The sequence below is a fragment of the Acomys minous genome, assembly GCF_964271855.1.
Source record: "Acomys minous genome assembly, chromosome: 12".
Taxonomy (NCBI): Eukaryota; Metazoa; Chordata; class Mammalia; order Rodentia; family Muridae; genus Acomys; species Acomys minous.
The window spans coordinates 109590140-109614621 of record NC_140493.1 but is presented as its reverse complement, the minus strand read 5'-3'; the positions used below and the strand labels follow the sequence as shown (position 1 = coordinate 109614621).

The 24482-nt window shown below is 54.4% G+C and overlaps 3 protein-coding genes across 4 annotated transcripts; 1 reads left to right on the top strand and 2 right to left on the bottom strand.

Annotated features, from left to right (window-relative positions):
- The first annotated feature begins 918 nt into the window (after window positions 1-918).
- Window positions 919-6034, top strand: LOC311578711 (uncharacterized protein). Its single transcript, XM_084748746.1, has 7 exons — window positions 919-1245; window positions 2930-3013; window positions 3501-3589; window positions 3956-4141; window positions 4251-4388; window positions 4570-4762; window positions 5246-6034. The coding sequence occupies exons 1-7, from the start codon at window positions 1044-1046 to the stop codon at window positions 5527-5529; spliced, it is 1176 nt and encodes a 391-aa protein (XP_084604872.1). The 5' UTR covers window positions 919-1043; the 3' UTR covers window positions 5530-6034.
- Window positions 6035-7710: 1676 nt separating this feature from the next.
- Window positions 7711-13425, bottom strand: TMEM235 (transmembrane protein 235). Of its 2 annotated transcripts, XM_084749426.1 has the most exons (4): window positions 12843-13425; window positions 11483-11563; window positions 10817-10954; window positions 7711-9310 (listed from the first exon to the last, which is right to left on the bottom strand). In XM_084749426.1, exons 1-4 carry the CDS (start codon window positions 13018-13020, stop codon window positions 9069-9071), a joined length of 639 nt encoding a protein of 212 aa, XP_084605552.1. In that variant the 5' UTR covers window positions 13021-13425; the 3' UTR covers window positions 7711-9068. The 2 variants fall into 2 exon arrangements, with proteins under 2 accessions (XP_084605552.1, XP_084605553.1); XM_084749427.1 differs by lacking the exons at window positions 10817-10954; window positions 11483-11563.
- A 2607-nt stretch (window positions 13426-16032) lies between these two features.
- On the bottom strand, window positions 16033-24199 carry BIRC5 (baculoviral IAP repeat containing 5). The gene is made up of 4 exons (XM_084749086.1): window positions 23768-24199; window positions 23306-23415; window positions 19056-19173; window positions 16033-16563 (listed from the first exon to the last, which is right to left on the bottom strand). Exons 1-4 carry the CDS (start codon window positions 23876-23878, stop codon window positions 16474-16476), a joined length of 429 nt encoding a protein of 142 aa, XP_084605212.1. The 5' UTR covers window positions 23879-24199; the 3' UTR covers window positions 16033-16473.
- Window positions 24200-24482: the final 283 nt, after the last annotated feature.

Genomic DNA, 24482 nt, shown 5'->3' with positions numbered 1-24482 from the left:
CGCTTGCCTAGCATACACAAAGCTCTAAACTCAGTTCCCAGCACAGCATAAACGGGGCATGGTGGCACACACCTGAAATCCCAAGCAGAACAGTCAGACGTTCGAGGTTAACTAGACTACCCAGTGAGCTCAGAACTAGCCTGGGATAAATGAGACCCTGTTTCAAAAGAGAAAACTTAGGAAGACAATCCCAATGGTAGAAAGCTACTTTTGTTTTGTTTTTTGAGACAGGGTTTCTCTGTGTAGCCTTGGCTGTCCTGGACTTGCTTTGTAGACCAGGCTGGCCTCAAACCCACAGTGATCCATCCCCCTGCCTCTGCCTCCCGAGTGCTGGGGTTAAAGGCGTGCGCCACCACGCCCGGCCTGGAAAGCTACATGATTCCTGGCCTTCATATCAGCGTCTGCAGCCTGTTTCCTCTGGTATAAAACAAGGACCATAAGGGGCTGGAGCTCAGTGGTTAAGTTGGTGCTTAATTAATTAAGCAAGCCAGGCACAGCGGCTTATGCCTGTAATCCCAGCACTAGAGGAGGCAGAGGCAGGCGGACCTCTGTGAGTTCGAGGCCAGCCTGGTCTACAAAGCCAGTCCAGGACAGCCAAGGCTACACAGAGAAACCCTGTCTTGGAGTGGGGGGGTCAGGAGGTGTGCTGTTTAAGAAGAAAATATGAGTTCCATTCCTAGCACTCAGGCAGCTTCCCAGAGTGGCTGGGATGCTTACCTAAGTTAAATCTGCAGTGTCCTAAGCAGTGCCAGGTACATGCTAAAAGCCACCTGGACTTCAGCTGCATTTCTTCCAGCAAAGCAAGGAACTGTCATCCCAAATTCAAATCTGTGCGGCCACGGAACACGAACTACAAGTCCCAGCATGCTGTGGGGCTTGATAAAAATATATAATTCCAGCGAGGACTACAATTCCCAGGGTGCCCCAGGCCTGCCCAGCTCAGATCCCTGCAGGGTCACAAGAGTCCAGCTGCACCAATCCCCTGCTGGCAAGGAAGAGACTGTCCACTACTCCTGCAGGCGAGGAAGGCGGGTGCCGCAGCCATGCTCCGCAGACTGGCCCGGACCGCAGTCCCGGGGCTCAGGGTGCCCTGGGTGCAGTGGTCTAGGAACTGGGCAGGGGTCCCAGCCCACGTGGTGGACTTGCGCAGCGATACCGTGACCCGGCCAGGGCCGGCCATGAGGCGTGCCATGGCCGAGGCGGTCGTAGGAGACGATGATTATGGCGAAGACCCCACAGTCCACGGTGAGCCGGGCGAACAAGCCCGGGGCAGGGGTCGTTGAGGCGACCCTGGGACGCCATTCGTGCTCCTGTCAGGAGGACAGCATGGACGCAGAGTGGTGCCTGGGAACAGACTAGCAGGCTAAATGCTACGCGCTGCGTCCTTGCTGGTTCTTGAGGAGATCCTTGAGGAGATCCTTGGTAGTGCAGACTCTTAAGCTCCATGCTGGACTTGAGGAGCCAGAATCTACATTTTAACAGGACTGCCCAGGTGGAGGTTGTCCAGTCTTGCAAAGCAAGGCTCTGAGATGGCCAGAGAGGTGCTCAAGGACAGAAACAGGGAAGGACCAGGGTTCGAGGCCGGTCTAACAGTGATGACTTGTAACTATTTACTGTCCTTCACTCACTGACTTCACACAGACAAAACCAATCCCGAAAAGAAAGTGGTATGCCTTCCCAGGGGCGGAAGTTCATAACCCAGGGAGTATTCTTATTTTTTGTTTGTTTGTTTTATGTTTTTTGTTTGTTTGTTTTTAGAGATAGGGTTTCTCTGTGTAGCCTTTGCTGTCCTGGACTTTCTTTGTAGACCAGGGTGGTCTCAAACTCAGAGATCCGCCTGCCTCTGCCTCCAAGTGCTGGTATTAAAGACGTGCACCACCACACCCGGCTCCTAGGGAGTGTTTTAAGGAGACAGCAAACCAAAGGTCACTCTGGGTCGATGGTCACCGCTAAAGTGGACTTCTAGTGTTGTTGGGGCAGCTTCTGCTGGCCCTGAGATAAACCACAGATCACCATTTGGCCCCTGGAGGCCTGTGTGTGGACCCAGGGGAGATTGGGGGCTGATCAGGAGTCTAGAGACACTGTGGCGCGTTACCAGGAACTTCAAAGATGCTGAACTGTGCTGTGCTCAGCAGGCACCTGGTGTAAACAGGTCACCACATCAAGGCTGGGAGGTGCTGGCCTTGACAGAAGTCTGGAGAGGGGGTGTCTTTTGAAGGGGGAGGGGAGGCAGGGCTGAGAGGAGGAAATGAGAAGAGCTCGGTAAAGGATGGGTGGCAGCAGCATCCCAGACAGCCCTCAGGGTGCCCGGGTATAGACCCGAGATCACTTTTAGACGGGAGAACCAGCTCGGGCTTTACACAGGCCGTTCGCACACCAGCCAGCTGTACCTGTTACGCCCTGCTGGCTCCCCCAGATGCTCTTCTTCTGTGCTGCTGTAGAGAGGAAGTCTGCAGGGAAACCGCAGCACCTCACCTGCTGGGGCTGCTGGGAAGAAAAACAGGTGTGAGGTCTGAGTGGGAAGGGGGGTACAAGCCACAAGAGAGTTTCGGTGGCGCCGGGGCAAAGGGACTTTGGCCCAGAGGAGGTAGCGTGCAGAGGATTGACTGGGGGGGGTGGGGGGCGGAACCTCCGGACATGGCATGCGGTTGCCAAGACCGCAGGTGACAGGGATGGCAGATGGGCTCCAAGCTCCACCCGTGGGACAGTGGGTTCTCATCTGAACAAACACACTTTTTTGGGGGGAGGGAGGCGCTTAAGACACGGTCTTGCTATGTCGCTCAGGCTGCCCTCCAACTCCGGTGTCTTCTGCGCTCCAGAGTACTGGAATCACAGGTGTATACCACCTCCACACCCAGGGGCAAGTGCACATTGAACTGGGCTGGGATACAGTCGATAGGCATCCCGCTCCACCCTTTTCCCTTCTCAGAACTGCAGGAAAAGGCTGCAAAGCTGCTTGGAGTAGAGCGGACTCTGTTTGTCCCCACCAACACCATGGCTAACCTCATCTCTGGTGAGTGTCCACATGCCCCCCCCCCGCCACCAGCTGGGGTCTGTGGCACTGCTGGACACAGTCCTGGGTTTCCCTTGGGTGCAGCCAGTCGAGCACCCCCGGCAGATGGCAGTGGGAGGGGTGAAGTCTGCAGGTCGCTGCCATTCCCTCCCTAGCTCTCCCTCCTGGGTGCTCACCTTGCAGCCTGGGTTGTTCCCACTCTTCCTTGTTGGCCACAGGGATCTGATGCAGGTCAGCGCCCAGCATTCACAGCGAAACCTCCCTGGAGTTGTGTAGCACACCAGTCTTCTCCACACATGACAGGGAGATGTTTTGATGGGTGCTGTTTCCTAACTGACAGAGGCAGTCTGAACTCACTGGGCACCCCCTGCCCCCTTCCCCCTCCCCCTTGCTGTCCCCCTCCCCCATTCAGCCTGGCCAAGCTGAGCCGGGACAGAGGGACTCTCTGGACCCATTCCAAGTCCCGCCCTCCTCCCATCTGTCTCAGTGATGGGTCACTGCCGGCGCCGGTGTTCCCAGGTCCTCCTTGGGCAGGAATGCCACCTCCACGTCTATGAGCAGGGCGGGGTGGCTCAGGTAAGGACCAGGCACCACTTCCGTGGGGGTTTTGGACATCCTCCAGCTAGCCAGGATGCCAAGGTAGGCCCCTGCTTCCCAGACACCAGGCTGGAACCAGGAGCGCAGAGATAGGGAGAGCTATAGAGAAGAGGGAGGAGGGCTTGGGCCCAGATTTGTTCATCTGCCTCGGTGCGTTACTGCCCCCTAGTGGGCAGATGGAGCACTAGCACTCCAGAAGGAAGCCCAAGGACAGCCTCTGACCAGAAAAGCGGCAAGGGCCGGCAGCCTCCTGAAGAGGCTCAGAAGGACCCTGCTGCGGAGGAACCTTCCTTCCCACTGGGAGGTGCCGCGGGGCCCACCACAGGTATCCTCTCCCACCTGCAGATCGCTGGTGTTCACTCCCACCCCCTCCCAGACCTGCCCCACGGCACCCTGGACCTGAATGAGCTAGAGGGGGCACTCATTCGGGGCTTCGGGAGCTCCTACCATCCAGTCTGCGAGCTTGTGTGCCTGGAGAACACGCACAGCAGCGCCGGGGGCCGGGTCCTACCCGTGGACTACCTCCGCCAGGTAGGCTCCCACACGGCTCAAACGGCACCAAGCCCAGCAGCCTCCTGGAAACTTGCCCTCCGTACACCTGGCCCCTCCGAACGCTGCCTGACCCTTTGTTTGCTTCCAGGTGCGCCTCCTGGCCCACACCTACGGAGCACGGGTCCACCTGGATGGGGCCCGGCTGATGAATGCAGCCGTGGCTCTGCGTGTGCCTCCCGCCCGCCTCGTGGAGCACTGTGACTCTGTATCCTTCTGTTTCTCTAAGGTAGGCTGGCCTTCCAGACCCGCTGGCCCTGGGCTGCAGCCCTTACCCCCCCACCCCTACAGACACACACACACACACACACACACACACACACACACACACACGTACACAAACAGACACACGTATCTCAAGGATAGGCTGTGCAAGATAGGCCCCAGAAGTCTCTCCTCTCTCCCCTTAGGGCCTAGGTGCACCAGTTGGGGCTCTGGTTGGGGGATCCAAGGTCTTCGTTGAAGAAGCCTGGCGTCTCCGCAAGGCCCTGGGTGGAGGCATGCGCCAGGCTGGAGTACTGGCCGCGGCTGCCCTCCTGGGACTGGATGAGGCAGAAGAGGCGCTGTCAAGGGACCATGAGAACGCCCAGAGATTCGCCAAAGGTGCCTGGACCACCCCCACCCGCCCTCCCCTTCACTCCCTTCTACCTGGGCCTAGATGTCCCCAGCAGATCTGCACCCCCCAGAGTCTAGCGTGTTGAGAGTTAACAGTGAGCTTCTAGGATGGCATCCGGTCTTCTTGCCTCACCAGGCTTTCCTCCGTGAGGCACCTTGACACCGGAATGCAACCAGAAGAGTCAGGAACCAAGACAGAGTGGATTCAACTTGGGTCTTGTGGGCATTTTCTAAATTTCCCTAACAATCCTAACATGTCCCCACATGGGGCCCAGAAAAGTAGACTTGTTTAATGCGACCAAGAGAGAAAAGGCAGGATCCAACGCTTGTTTCCAAACGCCACCTTAGGGCTCAGGGTCTGTTTCCCCACAGGATAGGCGGGCTGCCCTTCTGCTGTCTAGTGTAGTCCTGGTGGTGGCCCATGGGTGGGCCCTAGGGTTGGGGTGCCCTCACCACCATGTCTGGTTCCAGGACTCCAAGACCTGGCGTCACCCATTTGCTCTGTGGATCCTGCCACGGTGGAGACCAACATGGTGCTGGTGCAGGTGGCTGGGCTGCCTCCTGAAGAGCTGTGCCAGCGCCTACAGGCTGTGAGCGCCGAGGAGGTAGCTCAGACCGGCCGTGCGGTGCGCGTGCTGCTGTTTCCCTGGACAGACCAGTCTGTGCGGATTGTGTGGCACCGAGACGTGTCTGCTCAGGACACGGAACTGGCACTGAGAAAGTGGGAGTTTGTGCTGAGACAGTTGAGGCCGTGAGGTGGGGGGGGGGGGCTGGGGATCTTGTGCCCGGGCTCCGATGGAAGTGGGCAGTGAGATGCCCCAAGCCGTTAGCCTGGTGAAGGCCCATCCTCTCTGGAGAATGATGAGATGACTCTGCTTCCGCTTTCCCTCCAGTGACTCTCCTGTGGCGGCCTCACTCAGTCGGGAATAACCAAGCATGGGATATGGGATAAGATGTGGCTGACTATCCAGAGGGGGACGTGAATAAAGGAGACAGATTCTGGGCCTGGGAGGTGTAGCCTGGTTGCCTAGTGTGTCATGAGCCCTGGGTTCAGTCCCCAGCACTGTATCAACAGGTGTGTTGGCTCACATCCGTAATCCTAGCGTGCTGGAGGATTAGAGGTTCAAAGTGATTCTTAGCCACACAGAGAGTTTGATGCAAGCCTTGGCTCCACCAGACGCTGTCTTCAAACAAACCATCCTGAGTGACTGACATAATGGAGTTATCAGAGATGAGCTATAAAATAAAGTATTGAGGGTGCTGTATTGGTTACTTTTTTTTTTTTTTTTTTTGAGACAGGGTTTCTCTGTGTCACCTTGGGCTGTCCCTGGACTCTCTTTCTAGACCAGGCTGGCCTCGAACTCACAGCGATCCACCTTCCTCTGCCTCCCGAGTGCTGGGACTAAAGTCGTGCGCCACCACCGCCCGGCAGTATGTTGGTGACTTTTATGTCCTTGGTGAGTACACGACAGGAAGCAACAGGTTCCATTTCCGGCACCCACACGGTGGCTCCGAACATCTGTAACTCCAGTTCCAAGGGACCTGATGCCCTTTTCTGGACTCCACTGTCACCAAGCATGCACATACATGCAAAATACTAATATGAAAGAAGTAAAAAGTAAATTTCAGTGTTGGAACTGGAGAGGCGGTTAGCAGTTATGAGCACTGGCTGCCCTTTTAGAGGACCTGGGCTCAAGTCCCAGCGTCCATCTGGTGGCTCACAACCATCTGGAACTCCAGTGACAGGAGTTCTGACGCCCTCTTCCGGCCCCCACTGTCACCAGGCACAGGCACAGTGCACAGGTGCGCATGTAGGCAAGATATACACACACATAACATAATTTTAAAACCATACTCAGGGCCAGGCATGGTGGCGCACACCTTTATTCCCAGCGCTTGGGGAGGCAGAGGCAGGAGGATCTATGTGAGTTCAAGGTCAGCCTGGTCTACAAAGTGAGCCCAGGACAGCCAAGGCTACACAGAGAGACCCTGTCTCGAAAAAACCAAAGCCGGGCATGTGAGGCCTGACTGCCACAAGGGCTGGCCCTTGTGCATCCGGGCAAGCCGCCCGCTAGTCTCTCTTCTCCATATAAGCTACATGGTACTGCCGGAGCCTGCTGTCTGCTCTCATCAGCTTGGAGCTGCTGACTCCTCCCTGCGCTGCAGCAGCCCTTGCCTGCCTTTTCACCTGGGCCTCATAGCCCAGCTACCCAGTGAACCATGAAACAAGACAAAACCCTTGGGCCAGTTACCAAGGAGACTGGCCCATCAGAGCACTTCAGTAAGTCCCGTGTCTGGCCACAGGCCCACGTACACAGGCACATACCCGTAGGCAACTGTGTGTGTGTGTGTGGGTCTTCACAGCCACTGTGTGGGGCTTTCCCAGTGTACCGTGGAATCCTAAAGACACCCACATTCCGTGAGGCTGGAGTTAAATTCACAGCCTAGCTTCCAGCAGGCAGATACCTCAGCAAATGTTTACAGTGAGAGCTCATCGCTTTCCTCTAGCTCCCCATGAGCCAGACCAGATCCTGCTGAGGCCCAGTGCTCCCCTCAGGGTCTGGACCTAGGGAGAAGATAGTTGTAGCTGCAGGATATGACAGAGTGCACATCCACACAGGACATCTGTGATGGGCACACAAGCACACATGCAGGGCATGTCACTGATGGCCAGACACACACACACACACACACTGGGGTGTGTTCGCTCTTGTAATATCATGAGAAGTGAGCATGTATTACCTATTTTGAAGAATTCTCTGCTGGCCCTGGCGATGCATAACTGAAATCTCAGCACTAGGGAGACTGAGGCAGGAGGCAGCAAGTTCAGGCCTACATAGTGTGGCTTTGTCCCTGTGCCCTCCCATCAATATAGATAGATAGACAGACAGACAGACAGACAGATGATTAATAAGTAAGAAAAAAAGGTACACATCACAGCTGATTTATTCAGACACTTGGCGGCACACGTACATGGAATGGCAAAGGTTAGAACACAAATCGGAAGGCAGGTGTCCACAGCTCCAGTACCTTGCCCTCAGTGGGTCCCATTAAACCCTGCAAAATATCCCCCCCCACTCCCACCCCCCCACTCCCCAGGAGCTTCCTACATCCTTAGAGGGGATCAAAAGTGGCTTGGGGACTCTGCTGGGACCAAGCCTTGAGAAAAATTACCCTCCCTACTTCATATCCCAACATAGAGCCTGCACCAGAGTCAGGGCTGTTTGGGGTGTTGGGGTACTGCACAGCCCCTAGCTTACAGCTGTCCACTGTCCAGTTACATAAACACAGGTCTGCCCCCACTTATGTGGCCAGAGATGATTCGGTTCTCACCTGTGCTGTCCCAGCCAGGGAGTGGGCTGCAGGCCGGGGCCTGTGAGCTGATGTCTCCACACCTGCAGCTGAAAAGTTCCTCTATCCAGGCAACCCAGGGGGCTGGCCAGGCATGGCCCCAAGTCACCCCAACTGTGGCCAGTCTCAGACAGCCCCCTAGTTGTTGCTGCGAAGAAGTAGGAGCAGGCAGGGGTGGGTAAAGGGGGGAACAGCAGCCTGCCAGAAGACAAGGACTGAGAACCAAAGGTCCAGCTTGCCTGGGAGCACTCAAGAAAGTGACCTACCTGGCTTAAAAATAAACATAGAAGCCGGGCATGGTGGCGCACGCCTTTAATCCCAGCACTTGGGAGGCAGAGGCAGGCAGATCGCTGTGAGTTCGAGGCCAGCCTGGTCTACAAAGTGAGTTCAGGACAGCTAAGAGTGCACAGGGAAACCCTGTCTCAAAGAAACAAAAACCAAAGAAAATGAACGTAGGCTGTGCCTCCCGCCCAGCCTCCCCTTGGGAGAGGGAACAAAACAGACCCCAGGGGTCCTGCCCAAGTGTAGTGACACCACAGGCACCCACCATCTGTTCTTGGGTTTTCTGGCCTCAGTCTCCCCCTCTGTGGCATTGGGTGAGTGGTAACTACTGCCTAGACTGTGGGCAACAAACAGGGCGGGAAGTGCTCAGCCTGCACCAGGACTTGCCTCGGCTCCCTAGGTTAGAGGAGGAGCACCGTCCAGGCACCCAGAACCCTGAGGTAGCCACACGACTGTGCCACCAAGAGCTCATGACCTGAGGCACCACCGTCTGTGTGCCTGCCTTGCTCATGTCCAGCTGGCCTGGAAATGATCACTTCCCCAACATGCTACAACCCGGCCCCGCCCCGCCCTGGAGGCAGCTTCCCAGCCAGGAGTCCAGCAAATGTCAGGGGTGCCTGAGCCTGCCTTCCTTCTCCCCACCACCCTGCCACCCTGGGACTCAGATGATCACAGAGTGGGGCACTCCTGGGCGCTGGCTCAGGCTGAGGAACCGGGCAGCTGTGAGCAGGAGCGCACCACTGAGCACCTCCAAGGCGCAGGAGCCCCAGGCCAGGGCCAGTGACCAGCCGAAACTGATGCGCACATCCTGCACGTGCTGCATGCCGTACAGGCGCGCAGTCTCCACAAAGGCCAGGTGTGAGTAGCTGACGTAGATGCTGACCCCTGCCAGCGTCAGGGCGCCTAGGGAGAGGGGACCAGCAAGACTGCTCAGACCCAACTCTCAGTGTCCTCTTCCCTCCCAAACTCCAGCTTGATAGGCACTAAGTGTTATGAACTCTGAGTTTTAGGAGATGGGGTTTTGGGGGGCTCCAATAGCCCTCCACCCTGAGACCTCACCTGACATGTCAAACCCCTTGTAAAAGGCCCCAGGACTCAGTGATGTCAGAACGGGCATAGCTCTGCAGCCCACACCATCTGGCCTCCACCCACCCTAGCCCTTGGGCAGTGTTGGGGTGCAGGAGGGAGGATTTCCAGCTGCCTCAGCAAAGGCCACAGGTTTATTCTGGGGAAGGGTGTGAAGCTGAATCTAACGTGTTGCACTCTGGAAAAAGCAGGGATGGGGTCAGCACTCACAGTGGACTGGCCGCTCTCTCAGGCCTCCTGAGGGGCAGGTCCACTGCACCTGTAGCACCCAGCTCCCTGGAATGACACTCTGTCTCCCAGCCTCAGCCCTCTTACAGCATACATCCCATCTGCCCTTCCTCCTGACATCCTGACTCAGGCCCCCCCCCCCTCTCCTCCCCTGAGGGCAAAGTACCCTCTGACTAGAAAGGTGGGGTCAGCCTCTCCCAGAAGCTGCCTTCTGACTCTGCCTGTGCCAAGAAAAATGCAGAGGGACCATGCCATCACGAAGCTTTGCAGTTATAAACCCAACCCCATTACAGCTGCCAGTGGCTTCCTGGGGCTTCCTAATTGGATTTTGCACTCACAGTCTGCCCGGTCAAGGCCATGACACATATTTTCATTCTCCGGAGACCTGGGTCTGAATGTCTGTCTCATTAGTTTGCGGCTCTGGGCTCCCTGTCTCAGGCCCATCCCACTCCTATCAAAGGTCTCCTGAAGAGCCAGCCCAGGGTCCCCTGCAGGGAAGCAGGCTTTTCTGCGAGGAGCTGCAGCCCTGGGTAAATCTCATCACTGTGGTCACAGCCATGAGAGCAGAACTGGCCTGAGACCGCAGACCAGCACACAAATCTGTCCCCAGTGATGAAGGCTGCTGAGGACCGAGCCCTGTGCGGCCACCTGCCCACTTCTGATGCCAGTGTCCTGGCTCTGGAAGCCTTGTGTCTCTAGCCTTAACTGGAGCTCGGCCTGGGCTGGTATAGCCTGAGACTAGGGAGGGGACTAGCAAGGACATTATGCCTCTGTTTAGCCGGTAGGAGGAGCAGATGGGGGTAAAGACCCACACCCCTCTCTTGCACCATCTGCCCACAGAGCTACTCTGCAGTTACCATGGAGACCCTCAAGACTCCCAGGCCAAGAAGCTCCACCCTGGTGCCCCTGTGGATCCAGGCCCCAGGCAGAAGCCCTGCACTGGGCCAGCCTTAGGGTACCTCTGCTGGGGGTGGGGGTTAGCTCTCCAATGCTCAGAGGGTGACAGGGACCAGGTAGGGGTTAAGTGAGAGTGAAGGCCCCACTCCCATGACCTGCAATCCAAGATGGTCCTCCAAGGGACCCCCCGTGACCCACCTCCTAGCAAGAAGTAGCAGCCGGTAAGGAGCAGCAGAGGGACACTCCGGGACAGGGAGCTGAGCAAGCTGCAGACCCAGCCACACACGATGAGGATGAGACTCAGCGGGAGGACTACCATGACCGTGCGATGCAGCGCTGTGGGGAGAGGGGGCTCAGGGCGGGCATAGGGCCTGCTTCTAAGAAGGAGCCCAAGATAAGCCATGCCCTCACCTCCTCAGGTCACCAGCAGCCTCAAGCAGATGCCTCCCTCCATAGTGACTACTAGATCCTCCCAGTGGGCACCTGTTTCTGGTCCAGGCTTCCTGAGGCCAGGCTGAGGGAGCCTCTGCCAATGCCCTCCCCACCCGACCCTTAGTCCTCTCAGGAGCAGTAGGCTGCCTATGGCCATCCAGCTAGAAAACCGGTCAGCCCAGAAGAGAACTTTGGGGTCCCCATGAGATCATATTCTGAGGTAGTTGACATCCTCAGATACAAGGGTAGGCTCCACTGAGAAGAAACTGAGGCATGAGGGCAGAGCAGGCTGGGATTCCTGGTGGTCCGAGGGCTAGGACGGAAGCACCATCTGGGCGCCTGAGGTCTCAGAAGCAGTTGGCGGGCTGGGCTGAGGTGGCTGGGTCCCACAGCTGCCTGGAGAGTCAGCGACGGCTCTGCCCCACGACTTACAGAGGAGGTGCTGTATGGAGGGAGAAGCTTCCAGGCTGTCACTGGCAAACGGGTCGATCAGGGGCACACAGCTGTTCTGCCCTGAAAGCCAAGGTGCGAATGGGGGTGGGTGACATGGGTACCGTAGCCTCGGGGCCCTGTTTGACTCCTGGAACCCAGGGTCACGGCTCCTAATGGGACTAGAGACCAGGCCTCTTATTTAGTTAAGGGCCACAGAGGGCCGTACCTACAGGGAAGCGAGTTTAAAATCTCCAGCACTCAGAAATGCCCAGGTTGGGTCCCCAAAAGAGGAGACGTCATATTCTGGAGCCTTCCTGACTCATGTTATATGGGCTCTCTGGTTCTTACACAGGAACACACACACATGCACCTACACATGCATGTATGCCGAGTACATACACATAAGAGATTCGTGCCAGGTAGATGAACAGCTTGATCCTTCTACCATGACATGCATGTTTGCACATGCAAGCGCGCAAGTGCATGCACACGCACACTCGCACACTCACGCGCACACACACTCGCACATTCACACACCCGCGCACCCACACTCGCGCACCCGCACACACGCACACTCGCACACACAATCGTATACTTATTTTTGCCTCTCATTCACACAACATGTGTTCCCTCACACACGCAGTACCATGTGTTCACACAAGGCCACAGTCACACACTGACACGGCACTGTGTTGCACAGGAAGCTGGTGAGAAGGGAGCCTTGGTCGCTTAGATGAAGGGCTGTGGTCTTCTATGGGGCCCCAGCCGTGTACATGCACACTTGCGCTTCCTCCCCCTCCTCAGCCCCATAGCCCCACCTCCAGGAAGGAGTCTGGCTCTCCCTGGTCCCCTGGTTGCAACCCTGCAGGGGAGTAGCAAGCAGTGACTGTGCCCCTGGCAGCTGAGACCCAGCCCTTCTGTGCTCTTCCTCCGACCTCCACGGAAACATCTAGACCTAGAGAAGCTAAGGAAGTAAACACTGTCACGTTACTCAGAAGCAAGGAGCAGGCCCATCTGACCCGTCATCTCTCCATGGCACCCCAGCTCTCCCCAGCCAGACCCCAAGGGAAAGCTTTTCAGAACTGAAGAAAGCATAGTGCCAGCCCCATCAACCTCCTAGCCATGGCCACAGTGGCAGCAGCCTGTCTCTGAGCAGGGACCTCCTTCCTCTCACCCCCTCCACATCCCAACTGTCACCTAGCAATTTGAGGGGAAGCTGTGATGGCAATGGAACTAGAGAACTCTGAGGAGCAGACCAAGATGCCTCAGAGACCCCGAGGATGGAGGGTTATAGAAATAGGAGGGGAGGGGAATAGAAATAGACAAGGTGAGAGGGCGGGGGTCTCTGGGTGTAGCTCACCTTCGCAGGTACGCCAAAGCCCAGAATGCGAGTAGAGCTGCTGCGCACCACCAGGGCCGCCAGCGTCCGCCACCTCCAGGATGTACCAGTAGTCGCTGGCGACCGCAGCGGCCAGCAGCGCGAAGCTGAGTAGGGCGCCCAGGGCTGCGCTCAGGAGTAATGCCGCCAACAGGGCCATGCGGGCAAGAGCCGGGCAGCGGGCTGCAAGGGGTGGCAGGGAGTTGGAGACCAGGGGAACTGTGGGCGGGCTGGGGGCAGTCAGGGTTCCGAAGAGGACTGAAGCTGGCTAGTGAGGGTTTAGGAGGTGGGAGGGGCGGGAGCCTCAGCAGGAGAGGGCATGGGAGGGGTGTCGGGGAGCAGAGGTAGGTGGAAGGCGGGAGGAGCGCGGGAGAGGCACTGCCCGAGGTTCTAGTGACCGCTGCTTCTCTGCCACGGCGGCGCAAGTGGCCAAGTTTGCGAGGAAATGGAGCACTTCTCGGCGCCGGCCAGGCAGTAAGGGAAGAGGCGGGGAGGTGGGGGAAATCTCAAGTTGTGCCAGAGCTGGAGCCGACATGGCTGGGTTCAGATCCCAGTGTCGGCACAAGCATGCCCACCCTGCTCTGTGGAGTTTGGGAAGAGTCCGAGGTCAGACTGACTCCTCCCACCCCACCTCAGCCCCGCCCCCTTGTGCAGCAGCAGCCAGCAGCTGGACCACTGCACCAACAGCTCCTAGAGGAATGGAGGTGTGGGGGTGGGGGCAGACACACCCAGCGGGGCACATTTAGGGACAACTCAGGGTGTGCTACATCTCAGCTTGGGGTCCTGGTTTCCTGAGGACCAGTAGGATAAGCTGCCTGCAGCAGGGAGAAGAATTGCTTCTGTGTAACTCACTTTGAGGGTGCACATACCGCTCAAGGACAGGAGTCAGATGCTAACAGCTGGACAGGAATCCAGGCAGCTGAAGCGGGGGTGGACTGGGCTACATCTGAGAACAGGGGAGCCTCTCAATCACCACCCCTGAAGAGAAGGGCCAGAGATGGTCTTTCCTGAACACAGAAGCTTTGACACTCAGGTCAACCCCCCCCCCCTTGCTGGGATTGAGTCTCTCTATATAAAACATAATATACATATAATAAATATTTCTCTCTGCAAAGCTCTTGGCTTGAGGAACACAGTCTGGAGATAAAAGCAATCTTAGCAAAGTTATTAAAACAATACTTCAAGTGGAATTCAGACAGAGCACAGAATTCTTTCAGCATTTTACAAACTGTTCTCTCCACATGTACACCAAGCCATCCCCGGCTGCATCAGCTGTGACAGCCCACCCAGCTGGCTCTGTCCTGCAGACACCCTGCTCTGGAACCAGGTGGTAGCCAGTGGCCCAGTAATGTGGGGGAAACACTAACAACCCAATGGTGCTCAGAGATGCAGCCCTCCCAAGGCAGGAGAGGAAGGGAGACCCTCCCGCCACGCAAACGTGAGGTCACCTGGCAGTTACCCAGCAGTTTAACAGCCTAACAGTCGGTCTTGCTTCCTGTCAAAGGCTCCTTGTGTGGAACTGTGGGTTGGCATGCTGGCCTGGCTGTCCCCCTCCCGCCAAGCCCCCTGCCCCTGAAGGGCTTGCAAAGGCTTGCCCCACTCCTGCTACAGCTCCAGTGCAGCTGTTAGAGCAGGCGACGGCCACTGGGGCCCTGGCGGAGCGACAGCATGGGGCATCCAAGCCATCTCTGCACTAACTCCTCAGGCTGAGAGGCTGGAGGACCGCCTGCTGAGCCGTCCATACCCACTTCATTTCCAACCCTGGCTTCTGTGCAGCTGACTACACTGTCCTCTAGGCAGCAGGTGCTGATCCCTGAGGAGTGGTGCTAATGAATTCTGCCAGTGTACTTCCCCAAATGCAGTCCCAGGAGGTGCTGCTTTATAGAGCCTCCCAGTATGCATGACGTGTTGTCTCATCGGTAAGTCATACTAGGCCGCGGGGGCTCTTCAAAGCCAGCACGAGCCATCAGTGCAGATGCGAGAGGCGCACTTCTGGGGGAGAGATGGTCCTCTCTTGAGTGACAAGAACAGGTCTGCATCCAAGCTGCTGTTCTTCAACTAGGTCACTTCTGCAGCTGGAACAGGAGCTGTTTCTAGTGGCAGCCATGCAGCTGACAAGCCGCCCGCTCCAGGCTAACTCTGCCTCCAGCCTGAGTCTGGGGAACCAGCTGGAATTGTCTAAATTATCTTCCAGCAGCTGGACATCAGCTAGCTGACACTAATTTTTCTGAGCTTGGCGCACATCCACAGATGAGCCTCACCAATTCATCCACCCAGCGTGCAGGCTGAAGCCCAGCAGATGCAAGGCAAAAATCCAGCATTCATTCTAAAGGGCTCTCCAGAGCTGAAGGGCATGGGCTGCAAGCACAGCGTTTCATCTCCAACAAAACATGGCTGCAGCCAAGCCAGTTCACACACCCTAAGGAGGCGCTAGACATTTGTTTAAGCCACGTGACCATGACTAGGGGGTAGTGATGGGAATTGAAGGTGGTCCCAAGCCAAGTGGAACCCACAAGTCTGTGAGGCTCCACTTGCCGAGCTGATCAGCCGCCAACCAGCCAGAGCTTTGCTGTGGGAAACAAGGTGCTTCCATTGACATGTTCCTCCACCCCACCACAGACAGCACTTGCAGTGGCCGGAAGGCATACCTCTCCCCGGCCCTGTGCACCCTGCCTTGTTAGTCCAGCTGGCAGCTTCGGACAGGAATGTTCAGGGTGCCTCTTCCTGTGGCTGCCCGGGTGCTGTGGCACACTCGCCCAGGCCCTTGCTGGCCTTTATTTACCTTCTCGATGTCCAGAAGGCACATAGACACTTTGTAAGCTGACTGTAGGAGGCAGGGCCCGGGCATGGTACCGGGAGGAGCTCAGAGTGCACTCAAACCAGGCACCACTTTGGTGACGTGGAGCGAACAGCCCTGGGGGCTGAGGTCCCTCCCTGCCAAAACCTGGCAAGCCCACAGACTGAGCCAGGGGCCAGAAAGCTTGCTGACTCCGACTTTACTTAGAGACTTTTGCTCATGTGAGACAGGAAGATCTTCAGTGTCTCAGCACCTGGGAGGTGGGGGCAGCAGGATCAAGTTCAAGTGCCAGCCTTGGCTATATAGAGCTCCAGGTCAGGCCTGGTCTCAAAAAAAGCAAAGAAATCATTTTTCCAAGACAGGCAGAACTTGTGGTCCACTTTTATAAATGATTTTATTCCATCACACTGCAGTAAAAGAGTCGCATGAGAAGGACAGACGAATCGTCAGTGCCAACATATAACCACACCTACGGTGCACGGGACGTGTTAGCTGCCAGGCACGGAAACAGGAAGACAGAAACATCTTGCATGGGCATCCCCCCCAGTAGGTCCTGTCACAGGACATTGCCCTCCCCACCCACTCTTTGCTGCAGTACTTAAGTCCAGGTCACAACAGTGCAAAGCCACAAAATCAAGAGAGGCAGCTGCACAGCCTGAGCTACTTTCAAGCAAAAATAAAAAATAGTATTGGATAACCAGTTTCAAAATACCATCATCTCCTTCTCTAAGACGCTGCGAAGAAGCCTGGGCCGAGAGAGCTGGCAAGGTGGTGAGATGCGGCACATCACTCAGGTCCAGTTGCCCCAGCAAAGGCTCACATCAGGGCAGCCATCCGTTCAATGGAGTGGCGGATGGTCTTCGAAGTTTCTTCAAATTCTTTCAGCTTACTGTTGCTCTCTTTTGCCTGGAATGATGAACAGACACATGGGGCTGGGGTGGAGCCCAGACGTGGGGGGCTTGCCTAGCAAGTCTGGCACCCTAGTTTTATCATCATCATGACAAAATAACAATAATTACTAAAAGGGAAGTAATTATTTTTTTATTTTTGAGAATTGAGCCTAGGTCCTCAAGCATAATTAGCAAATACTCTTACTGAGCTATAAGCTGCAACTTCTTTCTTGTTTTTTTAGAAACACAATTTATGTAGCCTTTAACTTTCAATTCTCCTTCAGCCAACCAAATTAGTTGGGACTGCACACTAGGACTGTACGCTATGCCTCTAAGCCAGGGTTACGGAACTCAATTTTCTTTTTTGTTTTAAAGTTATTTATGTATTATGTATACAGTATTCTGCCTGCATGTAACACTTCCGCGCCAGAAGAGGTCACCAGATCTCATTGTAGATAGCTGTGAGCCATCATGTGATTGCTGCAAATTGAACTCAGGACCTCTGGAAGAGCAACCAATGCTCTTAACCTCTGAGCCATCTCTCTAGCCCTAGAGAACTCAATTTAAAAATTACAAATTGGGGGGCTGGAGAGATGGCTCAGTGGTTAAGAGTGCCACCTGCTCTTCCAAAGGTCCTGAGTTCAATTCCCAGCAACCACATGTAACCTGATGCCCTCTTCAGGCCTACAAGCAGACAACACTGTATACATAATAAATAAATCTTTTTTTTTTTCCTAAAAAAAAAAAAAAAAAAAAAGTTGGCTGGGTGTGGTGGCCTACACCTTTAATCCCAGCACTAGGAAGGCAGAGGCAGGTTGATTGCTGTGAGCTCAAGGCCAGCTGGGTCTACAAAGCGAGTCTAGGACAGCCAAGGGTACACAGAGAAACCTTGTCTTTGGGCTGGAGAGATGGATCAGAGGTTAAGAGTACTGGCTATTTTTCCAAAGGTCCTAAGTTCAATTTCAGCATTTGGGAGGCAGAACAGGTGGATCTCTATGAACTGAGGCCAGCCTGGTCTACAGAGAGAGTTCCAGTGCAGCCAGGGCTACACAGAGAAACCCATCTTTAAAAAAAAGGTTGAGCAGCTAGAGAGATGGTTCAGCAGTAAAGAGCACTGTCTGCTCTTCCAGAGGTCCTGAGTTCAATTCCCAGCAACCACATGGTGGCTCACAACCATCTATAATGTGATTTGGCGCCCTCTTCTGTTATGCAGGTGTACAGGCAGGCAGAAGATTGTATAAATAATAAATAAATCTTAAAAAAAAAAAAAAGAGGGCTGGAGAGATGGCTCAGCAGTTAAGAGCACTGGCTGCTCTTCCAAAGGTCCTGAGTTCAATTCCCAGCAACCATGAGATCTGTTGCCCTCTTCTGGCCTGCAGGTGGCATGCAGGTGAAACACTGTATACATAATAAATAAATAAATCTTTTTTAAAAAAAAAGGGGGAGGGGGGGAAGGGATTGAGTCTGGAGCGATGGTTCCAAAGTCAGGGGGAACCCTGAGTGCTGTGTCTTTCCTCCTGAGTGCCTCTTCCCTTGCTTCTGTGCCCAAGCTTGTATTAAATATGTTTACTGAATCCCAACTCTGCTTCAAAACAACAGAATACTTTGTGATAAGGACACTGAGCATCAGGGCTGACACGCCATGCCCAGAGTGTCTGAGCATGCTCAGATCCAACACCGCCTTCACTGCGCCAGCCTCCCTCCTGCTGACACTCACGGCCACCTCGGTGTCTACTATCAGACAGTTATTTCATAGTGACCTCCACAAGGAACAAAGCGGAAGAGAAATGCTGATAGCAAGACAGCAGGTCCCAGCGTCTGTCTTGAAACACAGAGAACAGGCCCAGGGCCAGCTGGGAGTCAGCCTTCAAGCACCAGGGACAGCGCAGGGCATCTGCCTCCTCCGCAGTGTTGGCCAGTAAACCCTCCCCGAGCTTCCCTCAAAAGGTTGCCAAGCGTGACAGCACATAAAGATCCCGGCTACCTGGCTAAAGCTGAACTTCAGATAGACGAACGATTACAGTGAATAATCCTTGCAAAACGTGGGGTGTTCACTGTCAAAATGGACTCAATGTCCATTCACTAAGAGCTCTGGCCTCTGGCCAACCTAACTCTTCTTGCTTGGCTGCACAGGAGCCACCTCCCTGTGGACCTACGATGCCATCTGCCTTCTCAGCTAACTCCATGTGACAAGAGACAGAGCTCAGCTGTCCCTCTGCTTCAGAGTTCACCTCAGCCAACACTCTCTAGCGCACGTGCCTCCACCCACCCTGCTGCCACCACAGGGGCCAGCCTGTAACAGGGCTTCCTGTGATGCTTGCCTCTCATGTGGGAAGGTGACCATGCAGGGACAGGTCTTCACTGCACAACCCCAGGCCACATTCCGGGTCAGTGCTGTCTGTGCTCTAGCCCCACGAGGCCCCCAGGTTGAGGGCACTTTCTACGGCAGGTCCCCAGGGCTTCTGAGGACCAGGTCTGCTCTCCGTTTTCACTCTCTGTCATACATACAATTTTGTTCTTGGCTCTTTCTTTGTCCAGTTTCAGAAATTCACTGAGGGTCAGTTCTTCAATCTTCTTCTTGACAGTAAGGAAGGCACACCCAGGCGAGTGCTTTCTATGCTCCTCCCTAGAGAAAGCAATACACTAACATGTCAAAAAGCCACAGCCACTCATAACCTACAGCCCACCTCCCGTCGCCATGCTCTTAGTGTACCCTGCTTTGCATCAAGAGCCAAGCATCAGACCCAAGCCTCCCAGGGGCATCCCACGCAGCTATCTTCTTTCCACTACGTCTCCCCATCCGACGGTTAGAATATTTTTCTGGAGTCCTTTAGTAACCAACAGGGAAGGTTAAATGATTTTTCTTGTTTGTTATGTTTTTAGAGACAGGGTTTCTCTGTGTAGCCTTGGCTGTCCTGGAATTCACTCTGTGTGTGTGTCATGGGGGCAGGCTTTGATGCTTCAGATGCTCACGCTGGGCCTAGTGTCACTTTCTCTTCTTGCTGCCTGCTGATATGGATGTTGAACTCTCAGCTGCCTCTCCAGTAGCATGTTTGCCACCAAGACGGTAATGGACCAAACTTTTGAACTGTAAGCCAGTCCCAAATAAATGCTTTCCGTTATAACAGTTGCTGTGATCATGGCGTCTCTTCTGTCTCTTCATAATAATACTAGCCCTAGTGGGGCACAGTGGCGCACGCCTTTAATCCCAGCACTAAGGGAGGCAGAGGTAGGCAGATCTCTGTGAATTTGAGACCACCCTGGTCTACAAAGCGAGTCCAGGACAGCCAAGGATACACAGAGAGACCCTGTCTCAAAAAACCAAAAAGAAAAGAAAAGAAACCCTAACTAAGGCTGTGCGTGGTAGAGAATGGTTTTATCCCAGCACTCAGGAGGCAGACCTCCGTGCCAGTCTGGTCTACAGGTTCCAGGATAGTCAGGGCTACATAAAGAAACCTTTCTCAAAAAACAAACAAAAACAGCAAAAAAGAAACCCTAAGACACAACCAAGGGGCTGGAGAAATGGCTCAGCACTCAAGAGCACTGGCTGTTCTTCCAGAGGACCTTGTAACTGTAGCTCCTCTGTTAACACCTGCATCATCTTTAGCAGAACAGAAGCCATTTTGTTTTTAAGTCTCCATTTTGATCATGAGGAGACACTAAGTTCATGTTCTCAGGCTCTTCCTGCCTGGAGCTTGCACAGCCTTTTACTTTACAATTCAATACGTGTTGAACATTCTGCTTGAATTAATGTTCTACTTAAAACCACCGTACCCCGCTATGCTCCTTTCTCCTGGCATGGTGGAACTAACTGGAAAGTCCCCAAGCTGATATCCTAGCAATCAGCTTAAGATGCTTTGCCTAGCTCCCTGAATACAGTGTGCTCAGAACAAAATGATGCCCGTGTTTGGCTAGTCAGAATGATGAACTGCTGCCCTCCCCTTGCTTCCCACCTGGTTACCTGGTTGTGATTTTTCTTATAAAAAGCCTGCTTACGGGGCTGGAGAGATGGCTCAGTGGTTAAGAGCATTTTGTTCTTCCAGAGGTCCTGAGTTCAATTCCCAGCAACCACATGGTGGCTCATAACCATCTATACTGGGATCTGACAAGTGTGATGAGGATAGAGCACTCATACACACACACACACACACACACACACACACACAGACACATACACACACACACAGACAGACACACACACACACATACATACATAGAGACACACACATACACACACACACACATACACACATAGAGACACACACACACACACACACATAGAGACACACACACACACACACACACACACACACACACACACAGACCTGCCTTAGTAACCGGCTGGCATCACAGTTAGGCTCCTCTCTGTGGCCCCGACTGCAGCAGCCTTGTCAATAACCATCAGCATCTCACTGAGAGTGGTACGCGTGGTTTGTTGTGGCAGTGTTCTTGTACTACAACAGGCCTGAGCTCAGTTCCCAGCACCCACATGGTGGCTCACAGCCACCTATGTGATCTGACGCCCTCTTCTGGCCTGCAGGTGGACATGCAGATAGAGCACTCAGATACATAAAATAAATTTTTTTTAAATGAACACCCATATAAAAAAATTAAAAAATAAACTCATAGGAATCACATGTCAAATCTTTTAAAAATCTGGGCCACCATTGCCACCAAGCCTGACAGCCTGAGTTCCATCCTAGAACCTACATAGTAGAAATACAGACAGACAGACAGACAGATCTATCTACATGTTGCCCCTTGACCTCCCCACATCATACACACATATATGTGCATGCATGTGTATGCACGTGCACACACCCACACACCCACACACATACACACACACACACAAATAAAAAATTGTTTAGGGGCTGGAGAGGTGGCTCAGAGGTTAAAAGCACTGACTGCTCTTTCCAGAGGTCCTGAGTTCAGTTCCCAGCAACCACATGGTGGCTCACAGCCATCTGTAATGTGATATGGCGCCCTCTTCTGGCCTGCAGGCGTACATGCAGGCAGAGCACATATAAATAACAACAACTGTTGTCAAAGAACTGCTAGAAATCATCTCACTTAATGCAGGACTGGAGTGAGAATACAGCCATATAAGCTCCAAAGTCTGCCAAAACTAAGTCCTTCCCCCATTTATTTATTTGGTTTTTTGAGACAGTTTTTCTGTGTGACCCTAGCTGTCCTGAACTCGCTTTGTAGCCCAGGCTGGCCTTGAACTCACAGAGATCCACCTGCCTCTGCCTCCTAAGTGCTTGGTGCATGCAGAAGCCAGGATAGGGCATCAGACCCCCTGGGACTGGAGTTATATATAGTTGGTTGTGAGCCAGCAGGTGGGTACAGGGTCTTCCACAAAAGCAACAAGTACTCTTAGCCACAGAGCCAGCTCTCCTGTGCCAATACCTTAGATATGAACCTATCACAGCATTTCAAGAACACTGGTAGTTCTCACTGACCACGTTAGCACCACACCATCCTCTTTAAGAACTGCTCACAAGCCGGGTGGTGGTGGCGCACGCCTGTAATCCCAGCACTCAGGGAGGCAGAGGCTGGCGGATCTCTGTGAGTTCAAGGCCAGCCTGGTCTACAGAGTCCAGGACAGCCAGGGCCACACAGATTTTTGCAGTGTGGGTTGCATTTCAGCAGAGATAGTTTTAAAGAATCACAGGCAGGGGCCATGGAGGCGGCTCAACAGGTGAGGGTGTTTGCTGCCAATCCTGCTCACCTGAGTTCAATCCCAGGAACCCACGGGAGCAGAGAACTGACTCTCCAAAGTTGTCCTAACATCCACACCCACCAAGAAAGACACCCACATAAAATAAAAACAGAAATAAAGTCATGGTAATATTTTCTTAATAAGAGAGATTTTTTTTTTTTAAATAAGGAGAGATGGCTCAGAGGTTAAGAACACTGGCTGTTCTTCCAAAGGTCCTGAGTTCAATTCCCAGCAACCACATGGTGGCTCACCACCATCTACAATGAGATCTGGTGCCCTTTTCTGGCTCACATGCAGGCAGAGCACTGTATAAATAATAAATAAATAAATCTTAAAAAAAAAAAAAACAAGTCAGGCGGTGGTGGCACACACCTTTAATCCTAGCACTTGGGAGGTAGAGGCAGGCGGATCGCTGTGAGTTCGAGGCCAGCCTGGTGTGCAAAGCGAGTCTAGGATAGTTAAGGCTACATACAGAGACCCTGTCTCAAAACCCCCCTCCAAAAAAAAAAGGGGGGGGGCTGGAGATGGCATAGTGGTCAGGAGCCCTTGCTGCTCTTCCACAGACCCTGACTTAAATTCCCAGCATCCCACATCAGGGGTCATAACTGACTATAACTGCAGCTCCTAGGTGTCTGACTCACACACCCACAACAGAAATAAAGACATGCATGTGCATATTAACAACAACAACAAATCCTTACAACTCTCAGCACTCAGGGCAGGTGGACCTCTGAGTTCGAGGCCAGCCTGGTCTATAGAGAGAGTTCCAAGATAGCCAGGGCTAACCAAAAAAAGCCTGTCTCGGTAAAAACCCAAACAAACCTCAGGCAAAAGCGCGCATGTTGGCAGCACCCAGGAGACAGACAGAAACTGAGAATTCAAGACTAGTCTGAGCTGCTAATAACAAGTTCAAGACCAGGCCGTGCTCTTCTACTCAATACAAATGGTTTCCCCCAACCTCAGTTCAACCCAAAAGGTTCCCAACGGAACCAGGGCACCAGGAGCCAGCTGAGAGTAGCCTTCAGGGACTTACATAGGGCTGTCATCTGGTTCCCAGCCTTCCAACTCCTTAAAGCAGAAAAAACACTGGGCCAAGTCAGGCTCATTCTCCGTAGGGCAATGGATGAAGCCAGCCTCCGCCATCTGAAAACGACAGCTCGTGAGCAGAATCAACAGTCTCAAGGGCCGAGGGGTAGGGCGGCCTCTCTGGGGACAGTGTGTGAAGAGGCCGGGTCTACAGGGCTTAACAACAGCCTTAGTGGTCCAGGCGGAAGGATGGGGAGGAGCGGGGTCGCCTCCTGGAGGACAAGGCAGTCTTTCCTTGTCCTGGGCACAGTAAAGCAGCCTAGCTAACCGTGCGAAGCGAGGGTGGAGGGGTTCTGATCCCGGACCCCACCACTACAGCACCCCCCAGGCCCGGGGTGGAATCGCTCTTGAAGCTGGGGCGGAAATGTCTCGTTTGCGGACACAGAAGTGCAAGTAGGGGCCGGCTCACCTGCTCTGGGGTGCAGGAGCAGCCCTCCTGGAAGGGCCACTTCTTGTAGGTGGAGATGCGGTGGTCCAGGAGATACAGCTGCCAGGCCGGGGGCAGCACCGGAGCCCCCATAACGCCGCCGCCACAACCCCCGCCAATACCACGGAGAGTGCGATTCAAAACAGGCGGGCGGTGGGGCGCCGCGGAGCATGCCGGGAGCGCCCCGCCTCCTTCTTCTCGCCCGCGGCCTTCTGGGAGTGGACGGTGCGAGGCGAGCCGAGAAAGCCCCGCCCCGTGGGCATCCGCGCGTAGCCTTCTGGGAGTGGCGGCGCAGGGCGTGCTGGGAGTTGTGTCCCCTGTGGCGGTTCCTTCTTGCAGTTCTGTCTGGGGTCAGGTGGCCGCAGCTTAGCTGCGTCCCAGAGGACGCGGAGAGTGGCTCAGGATGACTGGCCTGGGGAGCCTGTTAAGCCTGTTAAGGCCGAAAGAACTACTTGCTCTGTGGGTTCTTCCTGCAGCGGACATTCCTGCGTCAGGGTTAGCAGGCTCTGGCTAGCCCTACCCGGCTGACACGGGGATGGAAATGTCTTTAAGCCCATTTACACGCTGGCTAGGGGTACCGTTAGGAAGAGAGGGAGACCCACCTCCCTGCCGGCACCATCCTTCCTATAAACACCCTGGGATGGAGGCGGGGTCTGTATGTCTCAAAGCTGGAAAAGAAAAATGAGTATCTGTCTCT

Excerpts from the sequence above, each read along its gene's own strand:
- TMEM235 (XM_084749426.1), bottom strand. The coding sequence starts at position 13,020 with ATGGCCCTGTTGGCGGCATTACTCCTGAGCGCAGCCCTGGGCGCCCTA. Across the intron at positions 11,564-12,842 it reads GCTTTGGCGTACCTGCGAAG|GGCAGAACAGCTGTGTGCCC; the intron begins GTGAGCTACACC and ends CTTGGCTTTCAG. Across the intron at positions 9,311-10,816 it reads CTGCTACTTCTTGCTAGGAG|GCGCCCTGACGCTGGCAGGG; the intron begins GTGGGTCACGGG and ends CCCTCTCCCTAG.
- LOC311578711 (XM_084748746.1), top strand. The coding sequence starts at position 1,044 with ATGCTCCGCAGACTGGCCCGGACCGCAGTCCCGGGGCTCAGGGTGCCC. Across the intron at positions 1,246-2,929 it reads CGAAGACCCCACAGTCCACG|AACTGCAGGAAAAGGCTGCA; the intron begins GTGAGCCGGGCG and ends TTCCCTTCTCAG. Across the intron at positions 4,142-4,250 it reads CCGTGGACTACCTCCGCCAG|GTGCGCCTCCTGGCCCACAC; the intron begins GTAGGCTCCCAC and ends GTTTGCTTCCAG.
- BIRC5 (XM_084749086.1), bottom strand. The coding sequence starts at position 23,878 with ATGGGGGCTCCGGTGCTGCCCCCGGCCTGGCAGCTGTATCTCCTGGAC. Across the intron at positions 23,416-23,767 it reads GCTCCTGCACCCCAGAGCAG|ATGGCGGAGGCTGGCTTCAT; the intron begins GTGAGCCGGCCC and ends TGTCGTTTTCAG. Across the intron at positions 19,174-23,305 it reads GAACCAGATGACAGCCCTAT|GGAGGAGCATAGAAAGCACT; the intron begins GTAAGTCCCTGA and ends TGCTTTCTCTAG.